At 43.5% G+C, this 16,409-nt stretch overlaps 4 protein-coding genes across 18 annotated transcripts in view; 2 read left to right on the plus strand and 2 right to left on the minus strand.

The window, feature by feature from the left end:
• The window catches only part of poln (polymerase (DNA directed) nu), a 29,537-nt gene extending 26,044 nt beyond the window's left edge, over positions 1-3,493 (minus strand). For 4 of the 13 annotated variants that reach the window (XR_008414152.1, XR_008414151.1, XM_053859302.1 and 1 more), the window contains exons 1-4: positions 1,828-3,487; positions 1,542-1,745; positions 1,068-1,300; positions 441-726 (exon numbers count right to left, since the gene is read on the minus strand). Coding sequence is in view for 9 of the 13 variants with exons in the window: in XM_053859302.1 (XP_053715277.1) it covers positions 441-726; positions 1,068-1,300; positions 1,542-1,745; positions 1,828-2,910 (1,806 nt within the window). In the remaining 4 variants the exon portion in view is untranslated. Of the gene's footprint in view, positions 1-440; positions 727-1,067; positions 1,301-1,541; positions 1,746-1,827 lie in introns of all 13 variants that reach the window. The other 9 variants (XR_008414153.1, XM_053859296.1, XM_053859300.1 and 6 more) reach the window with 7 other exon arrangements.
• Positions 3,451-8,505, plus strand: LOC128755572 (prostaglandin reductase 1-like). Of its 2 annotated transcripts, none has more exons than XM_053859306.1 (9): positions 3,451-3,586; positions 3,894-4,019; positions 4,310-4,355; positions 4,446-4,505; positions 4,822-4,989; positions 5,658-5,931; positions 6,009-6,114; positions 6,756-6,874; positions 8,174-8,505. In XM_053859306.1, the coding sequence occupies exons 2-9, from the start codon at positions 3,914-3,916 to the stop codon at positions 8,282-8,284; spliced, it is 990 nt and encodes a 329-aa protein (XP_053715281.1). In that variant the 5' UTR covers positions 3,451-3,586; positions 3,894-3,913; the 3' UTR covers positions 8,285-8,505. The 2 variants fall into 2 exon arrangements, with proteins under 2 accessions (XP_053715281.1, XP_053715282.1); XM_053859307.1 differs by having other exon boundaries at positions 6,756-6,819.
• A 1,629-nt stretch (positions 8,506-10,134) lies between these two features.
• On the plus strand, positions 10,135-11,919 carry txn (thioredoxin). Its single transcript, XM_053859523.1, has 5 exons — positions 10,135-10,298; positions 10,969-11,073; positions 11,322-11,381; positions 11,497-11,562; positions 11,633-11,919. Exons 1-5 carry the CDS (start codon positions 10,272-10,274, stop codon positions 11,693-11,695), a joined length of 321 nt encoding a protein of 106 aa, XP_053715498.1. The 5' UTR covers positions 10,135-10,271; the 3' UTR covers positions 11,696-11,919.
• Positions 11,790-16,409, minus strand: part of svep1 (sushi, von Willebrand factor type A, EGF and pentraxin domain containing 1) — a 56,338-nt gene continuing 51,718 nt past the window's right edge. The window contains exons 45-49 of one of the 2 annotated variants that reach the window (XM_053859520.1): positions 15,576-15,746; positions 14,660-14,755; positions 12,989-13,084; positions 12,450-12,543; positions 11,790-12,307 (exon numbers count right to left, since the gene is read on the minus strand). In XM_053859520.1, coding sequence (XP_053715495.1) covers positions 12,277-12,307; positions 12,450-12,543; positions 12,989-13,084; positions 14,660-14,755; positions 15,576-15,746 — 488 coding nt within the window. In that variant the 3' untranslated portion in view covers positions 11,790-12,276. The remainder of the gene's footprint in view (positions 12,308-12,449; positions 12,544-12,988; positions 13,085-14,659; positions 14,756-15,575; positions 15,747-16,409) is intronic. The other variant, XM_053859521.1, reaches the window with a different exon arrangement.

A 16,409-nucleotide genomic window follows, 5' to 3' on the forward strand; every position in this document is an offset into this window, starting at 1 on the left:
ATCACAACAGACTAAACAATACATGATTTCCAAATTGCACTTAGTACTTTTTGGTTGTCTATTTAATACATTTATACATTATGAACCCAATTTTTCATAAATGTAAACTATATATAAAACGATATATATAAAAGCAGTCATGATTTCTCTTTTTAATGAAACATTTAACCTTGTGGCTGCATCGCCGAAGAAGGAAACGTCATTGATCAATCTTGTGTTAAGAGTTCCTCAGAAACAAAGAGTGCACCCTACTCTTTACCAACGTAAAAGCACCGTGCATTAGAGGTGTGCCACCCGTGAAGGATAAACCACAATGTGGGACTAAAAAAGCTTTAAGCAGCAGTGACATCCTGGAAATAACTAAAGGAAAACCATAACTTGCCTCTCAAATGTACAAAATCTCAAGTTGGATTTGACTTCAAAGGAGGAAAAAAACCCACCTGTGCATTAGGACAGAGTAGCTCCTGGTCACCGAGTACCATTGAACATACCTGAGGACCCAAGACCAGTTGCTGGAGCTCTGTGTACATAGCCCGGTGAAGCTCCTCAGAATGGCAGCTAAGACAAGCTGCAGTGCTGTACTGCTGTTGCTCTGCTCCACTCAGTGCTTCCCGCGTCACTTTTAGATTGTCAGCTAGGTCAGAAGCACCCTGGTCCAGTGTCTCATAGGTCCAAAATGGGTCAGCCCTTTCATGACCTGATTCCTGGTCAAGTATCTGAAAAAGCCTGGGAGAGGGCAACCAATAAGAATTCCACAGTTTGCAATACAGAAGTTCACAATACATTGTGCATTAGTTTTCCAACTGTTCCTCAGATTATTTATATTGTATAAACAGAGTTTTTTAATCACAGCACCTTTTAACTAATTACATTTAACAGTTATGCCGGTCTTATTTGAAACCATTTTCCTTGAAACCACAAAAGGCTGTTTTTGTCCGTTTAAGTTATAACATGTCCTACACAATCTATGGGTCTACATATCAAAGATCAATTAAGAAATATTTCAGTCCATGTTTTGAAAAATACCCTTCATGAACCCCAATCGGATTAGGCGCAAGTCAATATACCTCCTGAATGCTGCATCCTTGCAGCTGATGACGGGATTTGGACGATTGTTAACAGCAAAGTCAGGATGAGCCAGACACTCAATTCTCTTGGAAGCCTCCTTCTCCTCATCCATAAGTCTACAGTTAACTTTTTCTAGAAGCCTGTGGCATATTTTCCAATCCCTTAGCTCCATCTCCTGGGCAAGAAGGAGTACTTCAAATGATGCTTTCTGGCGAAGCAAGTAATCCCGTACCTGGAAGGAAATGAAATTGTCATGGCAGAAAGAGTATAAAAATGTTCTCTCACAGGAATTGAGAAGTTGGCGACCGGTTCAAAGTCAACTGAGAGCACTTCTCGCCCCAAGGAGCAGTAGTAGGACTCCACAGTATAAAATTAACACACAAGGTCCCATTTAGAAATTAAAACTAGTATCTAATACAGCTCTTATTAATGAACGACAGCATCATAATATACATTACAAAAGTGGAACAAACCTGATCCTGTCTAGACGTACAGAAGTTCTGCCTGGCCAGTTGCAGAGCAAGGTCACCCCTGACCACTGGCACATTCAGTAGCTTTGCCGACTCTCTTAGTGCAATCGGAACAGGCCCATGAAGCAAAGAATTAAGCTCAGCTTCGAGCGCATGTAACTCCTTCCTTGAGGTAGCCTCGCGCACATGGAAAGACAAGGAATTGTTCTGGTGGATTATTAAAAAAAAAACAAAAAAAAACAATTATTACAGATAGAGTACTCAACTCAATTGAAATCCAAAGTTTTACCTTTGTATATAAAGACTTTTCAGAGAGCCACTGTAGGCCAGCCTGGATGCTCTTTTCATCTGCTGTGGCCTGCATCAGCTGATGTTGAGCAACAATGTGAGACCATTGAAGTCTGGCCATCTCTGTCCTTTGTTTATCCACAACTCGCTCTTCTTTCTCTCCACTTTCGTTCTCATTATGATCATCAGCTTCACAAGAGCTGATGTCCAAGACCTGGAATCTTTCTGAAGTCTCAACAATGTCAGAGATGCCTTGGAAAAACTGTTTCTGAGTAAAGGCAGCAAGGGTTTTTGTATTAAGCTCCTCCTGGTGTAGATATGGAGTTAATGATAGCTGGGACAGAAGAGTGGCTGGCATTTTGTCCACTGAAATGCCTTTATCCTCCAGTTGGGCAGACAAGAAGGAAGCAAGTTTGGAAACTTCGTCTGAGAGGCTTTCCAAAAGGGCATTTGCATCTGCATTCTCAGCACCAAGTGATGAATTGACGTCCTTCAGCCTTGTCCTAGAACTTTCCAACTCTACAATTAGACGCATGTCAGCATCCGCACGAGATGTGGCGATCGCCTGGAGCCTGTTGTAGCGTTGCTGTTTCAGGTCCTTCTCTTGACGTAGTTCCATGAGCTCAGCTTCTAAATCCTCTACGGTCACATGAGCTTCTGCCACAAACTTGGATGATGGACACGTAACGAAGATGCCATTATTTTCTTCAGAAGGTCCGATTGTTTTAAGGACCTCTCTGAGAGCAGAGTCATCAAGGATTGGTTTTCCAGATTTGCAAAGCCTCTGAAACGCAGCTGCTTCCTCCAGGGACAATACATTTTTACCGGTGAGGGTTCGACACACAAACCGAAGGAAGTGAAGATTTTCTGGGGCACAGTCGAACAGCCAGTCAAACTCCGAAGACTTCAGTGATGATGCGCCAGGATAACCTAGACGGGTTAAGGCTTCTACAAACTTCCCACCATCCAACATTGTGGCCCAGCAATCTGTGTTCCGGTCAGTATAATGAAGCAGAAAATTCCAGACTAACATGGGTGTGAGAGTCAGGCCAAAACAGAAAAAAAAAAGATTATTTGGTGTCATAAGATAAATTAAAATACATTGTTATTGAGGTGCATGTGCAGTCGAAAAGAATGCCTGAAACAAGACTTCCTTGTATTTCTGACTTGGGATTAAACTCGCCGTCGTGCCAAGTATAACTGGCATAAATTTCTCGCGTTGTCTTGAAAATACGCAGACATCCGCACACAGTGAGTAAAATAGGCAACGTATTGTGTCATTCAAAAGGGTCCCTTGAATTTATGAATCTCCTCTTTATCTGTATTTTGTAATGCTATTGGTCCGCCGCACATTAGTGCACTGAAACATAACTATGACGCAGCAGACTTCAAACCTTAAAGTTGTTTGCCGACTGTACTGTTTTCGGGTACTTTTGTGGTAGATATAATGACACTAAATGTGAGACTGATTCGTGGTACACAAGAGAATGTTAATCGTTTGTACTTACATTTTATCCCACAAGTTCGTCTCGTTAGCTTTCAGAGGAAGGTAGCACTTTAGCTCGCGCCCAAAAAACTAAACATCATGCGTCACCGCTACGGCTGACGTCACTTCTTCCGCGGCATGTCGATTGCTTAACTTTCGTCCAATCCTGTCCCGCTAAGGGCGGGACTTCCAGTCCACTTGCCTTGTTTCCGACGCGGCGACGTTTCTTCAACTCCTGCAGCACCTCAGCATTGCCCTGCAAGAAAACTAACGGGTGAGGTATTTAAAGACTTCTGTCGCTACTGGCATGTCATTTTGCCAACTAGTAAAGTAGATTTGCTCGAAAATATTCCCTCGCCGTGTTCAAAACTCTTTAAGGGCAACAAAGCCCTCGTTTTGAGTCTACAATTTCAAATTAGCTTGGCAACAGCAAACGTTCTGGTTTAGAATTTAGGGGGAACATATTGCCCTGCGGATGCTTGACCTGTCACGTAATTACATGAGCGTGACTACGATATCAAGCATATAATTAGAACTATAACCAGAACTGTTGAATGATACTTTTTCTCGCCCTGTTGAAGACTCCTGATCAATAAGAACCATGGCACAAGCAAAGGTGTGGATCCTCACCAAACACTTTGACGGATTCCCAAAGAAAAATGACTTTCAGCTGAAGGAAGAGCAACTCCCTGAACTGAAAGATGGAGGTGAACTTTCTGCTTACATTTATCTGTATTTCCTATTTTGACTTTTGGTTTTGCAGTCAAGTTTAAAGGACTTAACAATTTGCAGCTTGAGAGTTTTCCTCCATGCCTAATCCCACGATAAACCCTGTTTACTCCATACCAGATGGGTTGACTCATTACAGCTTCAGCTTTTATCAACTGGAGGAAAACAAGCGTTATTTTTCTCTTTCTGGAAGATGTTGTCACGCAAATGGGCTGTGAAATAGTCTTCTTGTGTGCGATTGTTGAACCTATTGATCCTTGTGTTTCAGAAGTGCTTTTGGAAGCTGTGTTTCTCAGTGTGGATCCATACATGCGGTGAGCTCACTGATGTCTTCCCTTTGTTTTGAGTGAGTTTTATTTCTGAACGTAGTTATAATTTGTGTCCTGTCTCTTTTTGATCTCCAGACCGTTCAGCGCATTTCGCATGAAAGAAGGAGACGTGATGATTGGGACTCAAGTGGCCAAGTAAGGAAAAACAATTCTCGGTTGCACAGCGTGCAACAGCTGCGTGTGTGCGTGTGTGCGTGTGTGCGTGTGTGTGTCCTGCATCTGTTTGGCATTAATAAAAGCCTTTGATTTTTTTTTATGTCAATGATTCATGTGAAAACAAACTGGCCAGATTTGTTGGATAGCATTCTTACCCAGCTGTCAAGTTTGGGCTATTAAAACAACTGGCAGCTTTCATTGCCCCTGATTGTGTCACTGTGTGTCATTGTGTTACCAGTGCAGTCCAGTGTAGCTGAGTTTGTTTAACCATGGCTTATATATTGGCTCTTCACAGAGTGACTCAAAGCAAAAATTCAGTATTTCCTGTTGGAAGCCATGTTGTTGCTCGCTCCGGATGGCGGACACATACAGTGACGGATGGAACTGACCTGACTCCGATTATGGTGGATTGGCCCCAGGATGTGCCCATGTCCCTGGCACTTGGCACCATTGGCATGCCAGGGTAAGACCCATGCGTGTTGAACTCACTCTAGATTTAGATTGTCACCTCAATTTTTGAGTGTCTTTTGAACATGCAAACTCCATGCAGAAAGGGTACTGATGCACCTGGTACTCTCTTGTGATAGTCATGATGAACACCAACTAATGGTGGTCAGCATCACTCAGTCCAGAGTAAGTTTTGGATAGAACATGGGGGAAAATGATGGAAGGACACTTTGTTGGACTCCTTGTGTAATGTTGCAAAATCAGGACTGAAATGAAAAGTTTCCCCAATAGGCATGCTACTAAGGAAGCCAATTAATGCTAAAATGAATTTTCTTCCACCTTCCGTCGGGAGAGTGCTGCTCTGCAACTGTTTCAAAAATTCCTGCCAGAAACCCTGATATTGCACTTTCACGAGAGAGTTGTCAATAGAGTTATTGGTAAAAGATGACCATAAAAAGGCAATTTAATCATGAAAAATAAATATAACAAAAATGCTCATATTACTTACGCTTACTTACACACATACCTACAAATAGTAAAATCAGAAATACTGACATTTTGCAATGGTCTCTTATTTTTTCCAATTCCTGCCTCCAATTTTTCTATTTCAAACATTTGTTATGCACAGAGGCTCTACTAGCATAGCATCACTTTTCAAAGCAGCATCTGCTCATGTTTCTACAGGCTGACGGCTCTGTATGGAATTGAGGAAGTCCTTGGACTGAAGCAGGGTGAGACGTTGCTGGTGAATGCGGCTGCGGGCGCAGTGGGCTCTGTGGTGGGTCAAATAGCCAAGATTAAGGGCTGCAAGGTGGTGGGCTCCACTGGCTCCGATGCTAAGGTGGCCTTTCTTAAAGAACTGGGCTTCGATGAGGCCTTTAACTACAAAACAGTAGCCTCTCTGGAGGATGCTCTGACAAAGGCGTCCCCTGAAGGATACGACTGCTTCTTTGAGAATGTAGGTGCCTGACAATACACTCTTTGAGAAATGTTTTCTTGGCTATGTAAATCTTTATTGTCACCATCTCATTTAAGGTGGGTGGCCCCTTCTCCAGCCAGGCTATATCACACATGAAGGACTTTGGAAGGATCGCTGTATGTGGGAGTATAGCAACGTACAACGACACCACACCACAGATGGGTGAGTGTTATTACGGATATGACCCTTGCATTACCACCCGGGCTCCGTTTCAGAAAAGCCTTAGTTGGTTGTCCCGGTACTGAGCAGAAACTCTGGGCTTTTGGTTTCATGAAACAGGACCAGTGAACCTCAGTGTCAGTTAGCGGGGCAACATACGCCGTAAACCAAAACCTGCTCGTGAGCAAAACACTGAGTTACCCCTGTTGAGAGGATGATCATCACCCAACTGGGTGTTATAGCATTACCTAATGAAAACCAGGATGTGAAGCGTAACAGTGAAAAACACGTTGTTTTAAATGATCTGGGGCAAAGAAAAGCCAACCAATAGGAAAAAGACAAAATTGTCAGCTGTAGTTGGACAATCACCTTCGCTCTTTTAATGCATGACAGATCATCTTTTGTATACTTTTTAAAGTCAAAGTTAAAATTGCATGTCAGTGGAAACGGTCCGATTACAGAAGGTTGTTTTAAGCAAACTCAGACGAGACCAAGCCCGTCACGTATTGGCAAAATATGTTTGCGCAATACTATGTTTAATCAGTAGAGGGCGACACACTCCAGAGTTTAGAGCCCATAAATGCGCTTCACCACAAAGCGTAATGGAAGATGTATTTAATGAAAATGTTCTCGATTCCTCGCAGGGCCGTATGTACAAATGGCAATGATCATAAAGCAGCTCAAGATGGAAGGTTTCATGCAGAGCAGGTGGGCAGACAAACATCCTGGTTCACTCAAGAAGCTTATGGGATGGTACAAGGAGGTTTGTATCCCTTTCATTCTCGGACACAGTGGACTACCGTATTTTCCGGACTACAGAGCGCACCGGAATATTAGCCGCACCCACCAAATCTGAGAAGGAAAATGGATCTTCTTCATACATAAGCCGCACCCGTCTATAAGCCGCGGGTGCACCGTTGCTGTCTGCGCCACAGAAAATGCATGAGAATCACTTCTAGCGATCCTCTAGTACTAGTTTTGAAAACGGGGTCCAGTGTCGAGACTGACTCATGAAACAATCTTGCCAATGTTCTGAACTCCAGTCATGAACTCCTCACATCTTATTTACATTTAAAGTGTTCAAAAAGCGCTGTTTTCACCGTCCAGTAGATCGTCTGTGTTAGCAGAGCTGTGGACACGCGGGCGAAAACAGCGCAATTTGAGCGCTTTTAAGGTAAATAAAACGCCCGTGATGTCAGCGGTTTGATGTGACGAAGCTCAATATTTTTGCCAGTAAAGAGCATGCTCATTAGACTGTAAAAACTAGGGAGGCTCTGAAAGACAGGGAGAGCACTCAGCTGAAGCAGCTGTCTTCAACCTCTTTCATGAAAGTTCTCACTCTGGACGGTTGCAAAAGATTCAGATTCAGGTGGTGGACCGCGAACGCTGCATCTGACACACACAAAACAGCAGCGGATTCGGCCGCGGTTGATTCCGTCTTAAAACGACACCTGAGAAAGGCTGCTCATCTGGCGCGGTGAAATTAATGATTATTTCTAGGGCAATATGCTTCGCGTTCTGAACGTCACACTCGGCCCGGTGAGTGACTCCTGGTTCCTGCAGTTTCACTTTCATGAGCACCAGAAAACTCTCTGTGCTCCGTCAAGTGCTGGTGTTTTAAATATCGTATTGAATGGCGTGGCGTTGACGCCCTTTAACGTGCATGTGCTGCAGGATGCAAACTTGATATGACAGACTGAAAAAAGCTTCCGCATTAGACACGCCGTTGCCAAGCGAGTGGCGAGTCGGCAGGGAGGGAGGAGCGGACGCATCACAAACCGCGGGCGGTGCCTCATCAGAGCGGCTGCTGTCACATGTGATTGGATTTTGTGACCGGCAATGACAGGCAGTGGTCGGCATTCACAGATCACAACGAGTTCAGCCTTTCATAATCGGTGCCGTTTGATTGGAATATCCCTCGTAAAAATACATATATTAGCCGCATCGTTTTATAAGCCATAGGGTTCAGACCGTGAGAAAAAAGTTGCGGCTTATAGTCCGGAAAATACGGTACATTTGAATCGTTTGCTGATGGACTCTCCTTGTCTGTGACTATCTGCAGGGCAAGCTGAAGTGTCAGGAGCACATCACCAAGGGTTTTGAGAACATGCCTGCTGCCTTCATGGGGATGCTGCAGGGAGAAAACACCGGCAAGGCTATCGTCGTCGTCTGATGCTTGGCACCCATTGTTACAATTCTGAAAACACAGTTACCGTTTTCATGTTTCCTGCCATTTATATACATTTGTCAGAGTCTGACAAATTCAGTTATGGACCAGTTAGCTCGAGACTCATAAATAATCCGACTACATCATATTCTTTGCACTATGACTGGGTACTATGTTACTGCTTACACACATTTCCTGCATGACGTCAATAAAAGGTGTGTGCTGTACTGTGGCTTTTTGTTTGTTTTTCTACAACTGTCCTTTGCCCAACCAAAAAAAAAGTTCCTTGCATTTGTACACATTTTCTGTTAGTGCCATGGAGTACTCTGAAAGCCTGGAATGCAACAGAGCAGACAATGATGAAATTCATGAAGAAAATGTGACACAAATCAAAAACATATGGACATGACTTGGCTCATGGTTATGTTCTACAGTCCTGCCTAGGGCTGGGTATCGATTCTAATTTCAAGAATCGATTCGATTCCGATTCGTATGACTTAGAATCGATTATCACGATTCGATTCGATTTGATCCGATCCAATCTCGATTCAGGTTAGTATTTAAACCACTTTTCTGAGCTGCCATAATCACATGACAAGTTACGCAACGTATTAATACTAGTATAATATTGACATTCAACAGGAAATTAATGAAGGATTCATAGTAAATGATAATAAAGATCCAGGCACAGAACGTAGTGTGGCTCTGTGGCTTTCATTAGCCGCCTGAAGCCCTCGTTTCCAACGACGGAAGACGTGCGCATATCTTTGCAAATGAAGCCCGCAATCGCTTCAGTCATTTTGACAGAGCGTGCAGAATTACCCGGTAGTGGTAAAGGTCGCTCGAGTTTCATTTGTTGTGTTGGAAAGGAGCGCGGGTGATGTCGCGTCACGTGATTCGTGAGGCCGTCAAAGGTGTTGGACTTCACCCGGAGAATATGTGTTAAAACGTAGATTAATTAATCCGATCTTTGGACCTACGAATCGATTTTGTGGAATTGATGTACGAATCGATTCAGAATCGGAAAATCGATTTTTTTAAACACAGCACTAGCAGGCTGAGTGCAGACCTTAGTGCAAACACAACTGATAACGACCACCCGGGCTGTTGTGATGTCATCATCGTTGCAATCGTTGCATCTACGTATAATAGTCATGAATTGTCAGGTCTAAAGTTCATGTTCTGAATTGGCCCTTTGTCATAGCTGAGTTCTGAGTCCTCACATACATCCACTCCCTATAAATCTTTCAGCGTGAAGAGTACGCCAGATGCCCATCGAAAGTTTCGCTGTGAAACATGATTTACATCTCACGTCTTGAAAACCATGACAACAAAAGAGCCTTTTATGAAGGAAACGGACACTACAACCAATAGAAATGCGTGTTGGCCACAAGGGAGTGGAGCATGACGTTGTTCAGAGAGGACATTTTGAATTGCGCAAACCTGGGCATTTACGGTAACAGCAGATTTTTGTCATGTCACTGTGACACGAGTGCACCATTCATTCCCCTTAGCGAATCTACAGGACTTGCTTCGTTATCTACAGATGAACACTTTTGTGTTTTGTATTTCATACAAAACAACAGTATTAAAAGTCTGTGACCGCCATTTGAGCAAAATGAAGTCGGCACACGAAGGCGTGTGTCAAGGTGGAAACGGAAGAATACTTCCTCTTGACCCTTTCAGTTCAAAAGTTACAATTCGTAATCATGGCGTATTTTTGGGGTCGTGAAGAAATATATGACTGTACACTATTATTTCCCATATAATTAAAAGCATATATATGTACATACGCGCTATTGTCATGATAAAATAGATGTTTTCAACGAAGTTGAATGCTCTTATTGTGACATCAACATGTTCTTTCTTCGTCTGCTGTTATTGCGGCTGGTTTTACACAGCATCAATAAAAGCGCAACGTGCTCTTCGAGGGTCTGGTGACGGACTTCATCGTTCTGTTGATCGTGCTGGGTAGTTTCTAGAGCCTTCCATCATGGACCCGATTGTCATTAACTCGAAGGTAAACGTTTTTGTTTCGCGAACGTAGTTCGTATTATTCTGCCTGCTCGCCGCTATAAAAGCCCGTCCGCTCCATCCCGTGACTCCGAGGATCAATAGGTCGATCAGTTCTTGGCTCTCTTTGTCACTCAACTAGAAAGTTCCCTGTTGTTTGGAGCAAATGTTGAGTTGAACGGTTGAGCGATGCTTGGCGCGCTGTGCTCAAATTGTGTCGTCCGGAATGGAGACTTTATTTTCTGAGAACGTCTGTTCAACTTCTTGCGCAGTAGAGTGGCCACCTGAGGAACTGGGGAGAGGGCGGAGATGCGGCACCGAGCAGGCCGTGTCCACCTACAGTATCCGCGACATGGCGGGCGCAACTTCTCCGACTCACCTGCTTACATGAGGATGACGAGTCCAGTATCGCCCCCGAAAGCTTAACTTGAAATATTTGTTCACCACGTTATAGCGGCCGGTCTGGTAGGTCGCTAGTAGGGCGCGGAGGATCATTATTAATGTACAACTTTGAGTGGAGAATATTCCATTTGAGCAAGGTCGGAGCAGGTTCTTCTGAGATAAATGAAATATTTGGAGTGTGTCGTGGCACCTTCTTATACACTATCCCCGTAAATGATCGATAATCGTTCACTCCTATTTTCATAATGTTTCTCACTCGTCCTCTGTGTTTTCAGGAGCAGTTTGAATCCTGCCTGCAGGAAGCTGGCGACAAGCTGGTGGTGGTGGACTTCACAGCCACCTGGTGTGGCCCCTGCAAGATGATCGCACCAGTGTTTAAGGTAAAGGCGCATCTGGATCATCCATTCCTTGTTATCCAACTGTTTCAATGCATCAGGACTCTCCCACTCAAGTATTGTTGACAATGGGGTTCCCACCTTCATTGCTATCTCTGAAGGATGTTGAGGCCAACTTAAGTTTAAACTACTTAGCCTACCTAGTCATTTTATTATTTCTAGTGAGGTGAGTGAATTCTATGAACTGTCTCTACAAGTGAAGATGGTTCTGACCTGTGGTTGATGTCTTTCAGGAGCTGTCTCACTTGCACACTAATGTGATGTTTTTGAAGGTGGATGTCGATGATGTACCAGTAAGTCATGAAATGTTCTTTTTCCTCTCAGTGGCACATTGCACTCATTATTCTTCACTGTGAAAGAATGGCTAACCGCAGCCTAACCGAGATTTGTTTTCTGACATCTTTGCAGGATGTGACCGAAGAATACAACATTTCGGCCATGCCGACATTTGTCTTCATTAAAAATAAGCAGAAGGTAAGCAAGTGATACATTTGGAAAGGTTGCGTGGCTCAGTAACTTAGGCTGGTTTTGTTCATTGTTTCAGGTTCACCACTTCAGTGGCGCAAATGTGGAAAATCTTAAAGCAGAAATCCAAAAGCGTGCTTAATTTCCATCCATCCATCTTCGGAACCCACTCTTGTTAGGAAGCCACTGCCCATGAGTGAAAGAAATCCACATCCCCATTATGTAAAATAGGCATTTTTATTTACCACCTCTTCAACATAGAAGCCACATCCATGTGCGTGTTTTAACTATCAGCAAAGTCAATTGTATAAAGCTCATGGCTGTTTCTTTGACTGGGTGGAAATGATAATAAAGGGTTGAAATGAATGCTTGACCTGTTGCAGATTATTTTCACTCTCATGTTTTTATTTGGGACAATTTTGATGTTCATTGAATTGAATGCAGAATGGTGCTTTTGGTAAGACTAAAATATTTTACGTGTCATCACATGAATGTAAATAGTGCTTTAATAAAAATGAGAATAGTTTACACATATACATCGGACAGTCACAGCAATAGTTTTTACACATGATACAAGAATATAGCAGCAAATGTTTAATACTGTTGATTCTTTATATGAAAAAATACAGCAATATTTTACAAAATGGTCCCTGCTTTTGCCTTGGAGATGAAGCAGGTCTGTATACGGCAAATCAATGATGACCGTTTCCCCTCAAAGGTTCTTCAGAAGTGATAGTATCCAGATCTCCTTTTTCTGCCAATGAAATGTCACGTTAGTGAGCTCAAGCTTGCTGAAAATGAAACTGGCCGTTGAGATGACTAAACAATCCGACACTGGGACATGTGATGAACTGCGCAATAAGTGCCAACTTTAAAAGTAGATCAAATGACTTTACCTGGAGCAGTCGTAGCCGCTCCAGCCCGCGCTGCAGTGACACCTGTTGGGCCGAATACATCTTCCTCCATTCAGACACGGAGACGTGCAGACCGCTACGTATGCACGCGCACACACACACACACACACACACACGCGTCACAGCCTGTTTTTTTCTTTCAAAACCACAAAAATAACCAGTACATCCTCTTTCACTTTCAGTATTACAAATGGAAAAGGGAGAGTACATTACTGACAAGAACCACACTCATAATGGATAACTCATATTCCACTGCTGCTGATAGTGATTTTTTTCTACACAGTTTACACACCACACAGCTTCTTATCTATAATGTGCAGTGACGATCATGATTCTGGTGGGTTTGGATTGAACAAGTCTGAGAAACTACCTTGGTATGGTTGGCTTAACTGTCGGTGTCAAAGTTATCTTTACTCTTCGGCCTAAAATGACTCATCCTCTTTGTTTGCCCGTCATATAACAGGATTACGGTGCTTTCCGTCATCACAGTGTGTTTTCCCTCTTTGGGAACATGAACTTACCACTGTGGCACCGCGTTCCAGTCCACCCACTGGGACACTCGCACTGGTAGGGAGCTACGCACCGGCCCCCATTCAGACATGGCAGGATGCAGATGGCTGAGAGAGAAGAGAATCGTGTGAGTCTTCAGATAATCAACTTTACTTTACTTAAACCTTCTTATGGGATATGAGAAGACTTGGATGACACTGGGATTAGATTGGATATCTCTTGAGAAGATCATCACTCCTGTGATAATAAGCAGCAGGTGTAGGTCTTCTGACCAAATACACAATGATTGGGGTTGCTGTGCTTAGGTGTGTAGTCCCTGCTGTACTTAACACATGCAAGATATGCACACAGACTAAGACTATCTAAGCTCTCTACCGTTCCATGGCGTTTCCTGTTTTAGTCAGTTAATAACTTCCCTCGCTTGTGGCTTGGCTTTGATTTAAGCTAATGTGAGTGCCGAAACCTGAGGTCCCAAACATGCAGTCCACAGGATGCAGTTCGGCAGCCCGCCACCAGGTGTCCAGTTTTAGCATGGGTGTGGCCCCAACTACTCCCCCTCTGTCCATTGTTTGTTGATTAGAAAATATAAGTTAACTGCCATGAATGACGTGAGATTCAAAATAAATGTGTTCTTAAACTCAAACATAAGGCTGCAGATAAATGTGCAATTTTGTTGTAGGTTTGGCAGCTCTAGTTAGCACATCTACTCATGACCCCAGGGTCCTTAAATGATCACTATAGCTACTTTACTAAGTTACTGCTAACATTACCAATGTGATTTTGATGTTACAATTACAAATCACAAACAGAGAGGCAGTGCAGCTCTTCAGCCCAGCATTGCATGCTGGGAATTCTCAAAGGACGAGAACAATGACCAATACACCATTGAAAGCTGGAACCTGGGTGAGTCCCACATCTGTGGCGATGACTTGTCTCAAGCAAAACCTTTGTACACATAACCAGTCTTTTTAAAGTGAGCCTAAACCTTTTTACTTTTTTTTTTTTTTTTTACCTGTGCCCGTTCTTTTGGTCTTCCTCAATGTTACCTACATGGGTTTCATTGCATGCTAAGCATAAAGTCATTTTGTTCCATACAAAATGACCTGCAGGTCAGCCTCACCAGGAATATGCCTCTGGTGAACTCCCGGTTAACTGAATTCAGGATCCCTGGTATAACTAACTTAATGTTTTAGGCCACATGAAATGACCACCTGATTTCAATATCTGACAAGTCAAGTTTCCCCATCAGTGTGGGAAAATCACTTGACGAAACTAATTAATTTTCAGTGCCCCAATAAAACAAGCACGTTTTCAGAAAACTGATGGGCCACTACTTTTCTCACAGAGCTTTATTTCCTTCAGATGAAGCCTTCTTGTACATAGAGGACAGAAACCTGTCAAGACAGGTTTCACTGGATGAGTACCAAAAGAGCATTAAGTTTTCATGACATCGCTTGCTGCTATGGGCTGAAAAAGTTGTCATTAGTTGTAATGTTTGAATCACTTTGCCCTCATACAAAACTAAAATAATCATTTACATCATTGCAGGCTGAGTGAGTCAACAGTTAGACTCAAATCTTCCACCTTCCACAAGCCGCTTCTGTGTGAGTGACACGTTCCTTTAGATCTCGACATGAAGAGCATGCTGGTCAACAATTTTTGGTGGGGAAGTTAATACATACGTTCTTCACACAGACGGCCCATCCATCCTTCAGGGCAGGAGCAGGTGTTGGGTCGCTGACAAACACCTCCATTCTGGCACTGCAGCCAACATACAGCTGAAAGCGCAGACAGAATACAGTTACAGAAACCCAGGATAAGTTCTCCTTGAACAGTGGCTCTCTAATGCTACAGTCTCTCTTATGTCGAATAAAAATGAATGGGGTTCCTGTAAGGTGGTGAACAAATTAATCATGTTTTGTTCTCAGAGCGTCCTGCAATGTGTGTGCCATACACAACCCAGTTGTGGGATAGCACAGACCAGGGTGGCCACACCGGTCCTCAAAGGGCCGCAGTAGGTGCAGATTTTTGTTCCAATCCATCAAGCACACACAGTTTGACAGGTGAGATGTCATCAGAAACAAGCAGCACCAGACTGACAACCAACCTATTACAGTCTTCTGACACCTGACTGGTGCAGCTGTGCCAACTGGGTTGGAACAAAAACTGGACACCCCTAGTTTACACTCCAGGCTGAATATGAACCATTTTTTCCTGGGGGAAAAAAGCAGTATTTTGTATTCTGTAAAACAAATTGTGTGTAACATCTGCCCGAGGAACACAAAGAACAATGTGTGCAGGTTGATTCACAGCAAACAAAGAGCTTGTATAAGGAGGAGTAACTAGTCACACCGTTTTGAACATCCATTCTTCAGTGCTGTCCCCAAAACGGGCGGCGCCTCAAGCTTAGGCCACACATAGTCAAGTTGTGTTAAAGGGAGAGAAGTGAAAAGCAAAGAGTGAAAAGGAGCATAGAACGTGTGACTCACACTGCTGGGGAAGAAAAACAATGCAGGAGAATCAAGAAAATTGAGTCAGAATTAAGAGATGTAGTGATGGCACCCAAAAGAGAGAAGGTCCCAGACAGGTTCTGTCTACCTCTGCATGTGGGAGGTGGAGTCCAGGTACCGTTCTCCAAACACCTGCTCCTTCCAACGCCCTCCATGGCATAGCCACCAAAACAAGAGTACACTGCCACGTCCCCGAACTGGAACACTGCCCCACGTACCACCCCATTGGCAACATGGAGAGGGGGGCCACAGGACACCCCTGTACAACAACCCAGACGGAACGACCCAGGTGTCACTACATGTCCTTTTGAACTGGAATGAGTTTCAGTGAGCTACAGCAGGTTTGGCTGAATGAACAAGTTAGAGTGAAAAAAAAATACACAGACTGTGTTACTGTGGTCAGCTAATCTGTTGTAATGGCTGTAACTTGGCTAACAGGATGACCTCGGTCAGAGAAGTGAACAAACAGGAATTTTGCATAACACTAAAACCACACTAAAATACCTAGAGATAGCAGGAGTCTAAAGACAAGGAACTGAAACACGCGCTGCTAGTGAATGTGTACTTGGGTTTTGATACACTTTGGACACACTGGCAGATATTTGTCGGGAAATGAGCCAACATGACGAGATAAAAGTTCTTCCATGATGGCCATGTGCTGTTAAACAATAAAGGGGAAGACTGTAAAGGCAAACAGTCGCTTTCTTACATAAGGTTTGTTCAGGCTTTTTCATTCAGCCAGAATGGGAACTGCACAGACTGGTGTATTCTGATATTTTGTCCATGCGACAAAATACAAAAAGACAATTCCATCCATATAGAACTACTGCAGTTTCAGTGGTGAGATTTGCCCAGACTGTAAACCTGAGTTTCTTAGTGCAGTGCTCATGCAAGCAGGAGAATAACATGCAGATGAGCCATG

This window comes from Synchiropus splendidus, chromosome 3, assembly GCF_027744825.2.
Source record: "Synchiropus splendidus isolate RoL2022-P1 chromosome 3, RoL_Sspl_1.0, whole genome shotgun sequence".
NCBI classification, from domain to species: Eukaryota; Metazoa; Chordata; class Actinopteri; order Syngnathiformes; family Callionymidae; genus Synchiropus; species Synchiropus splendidus.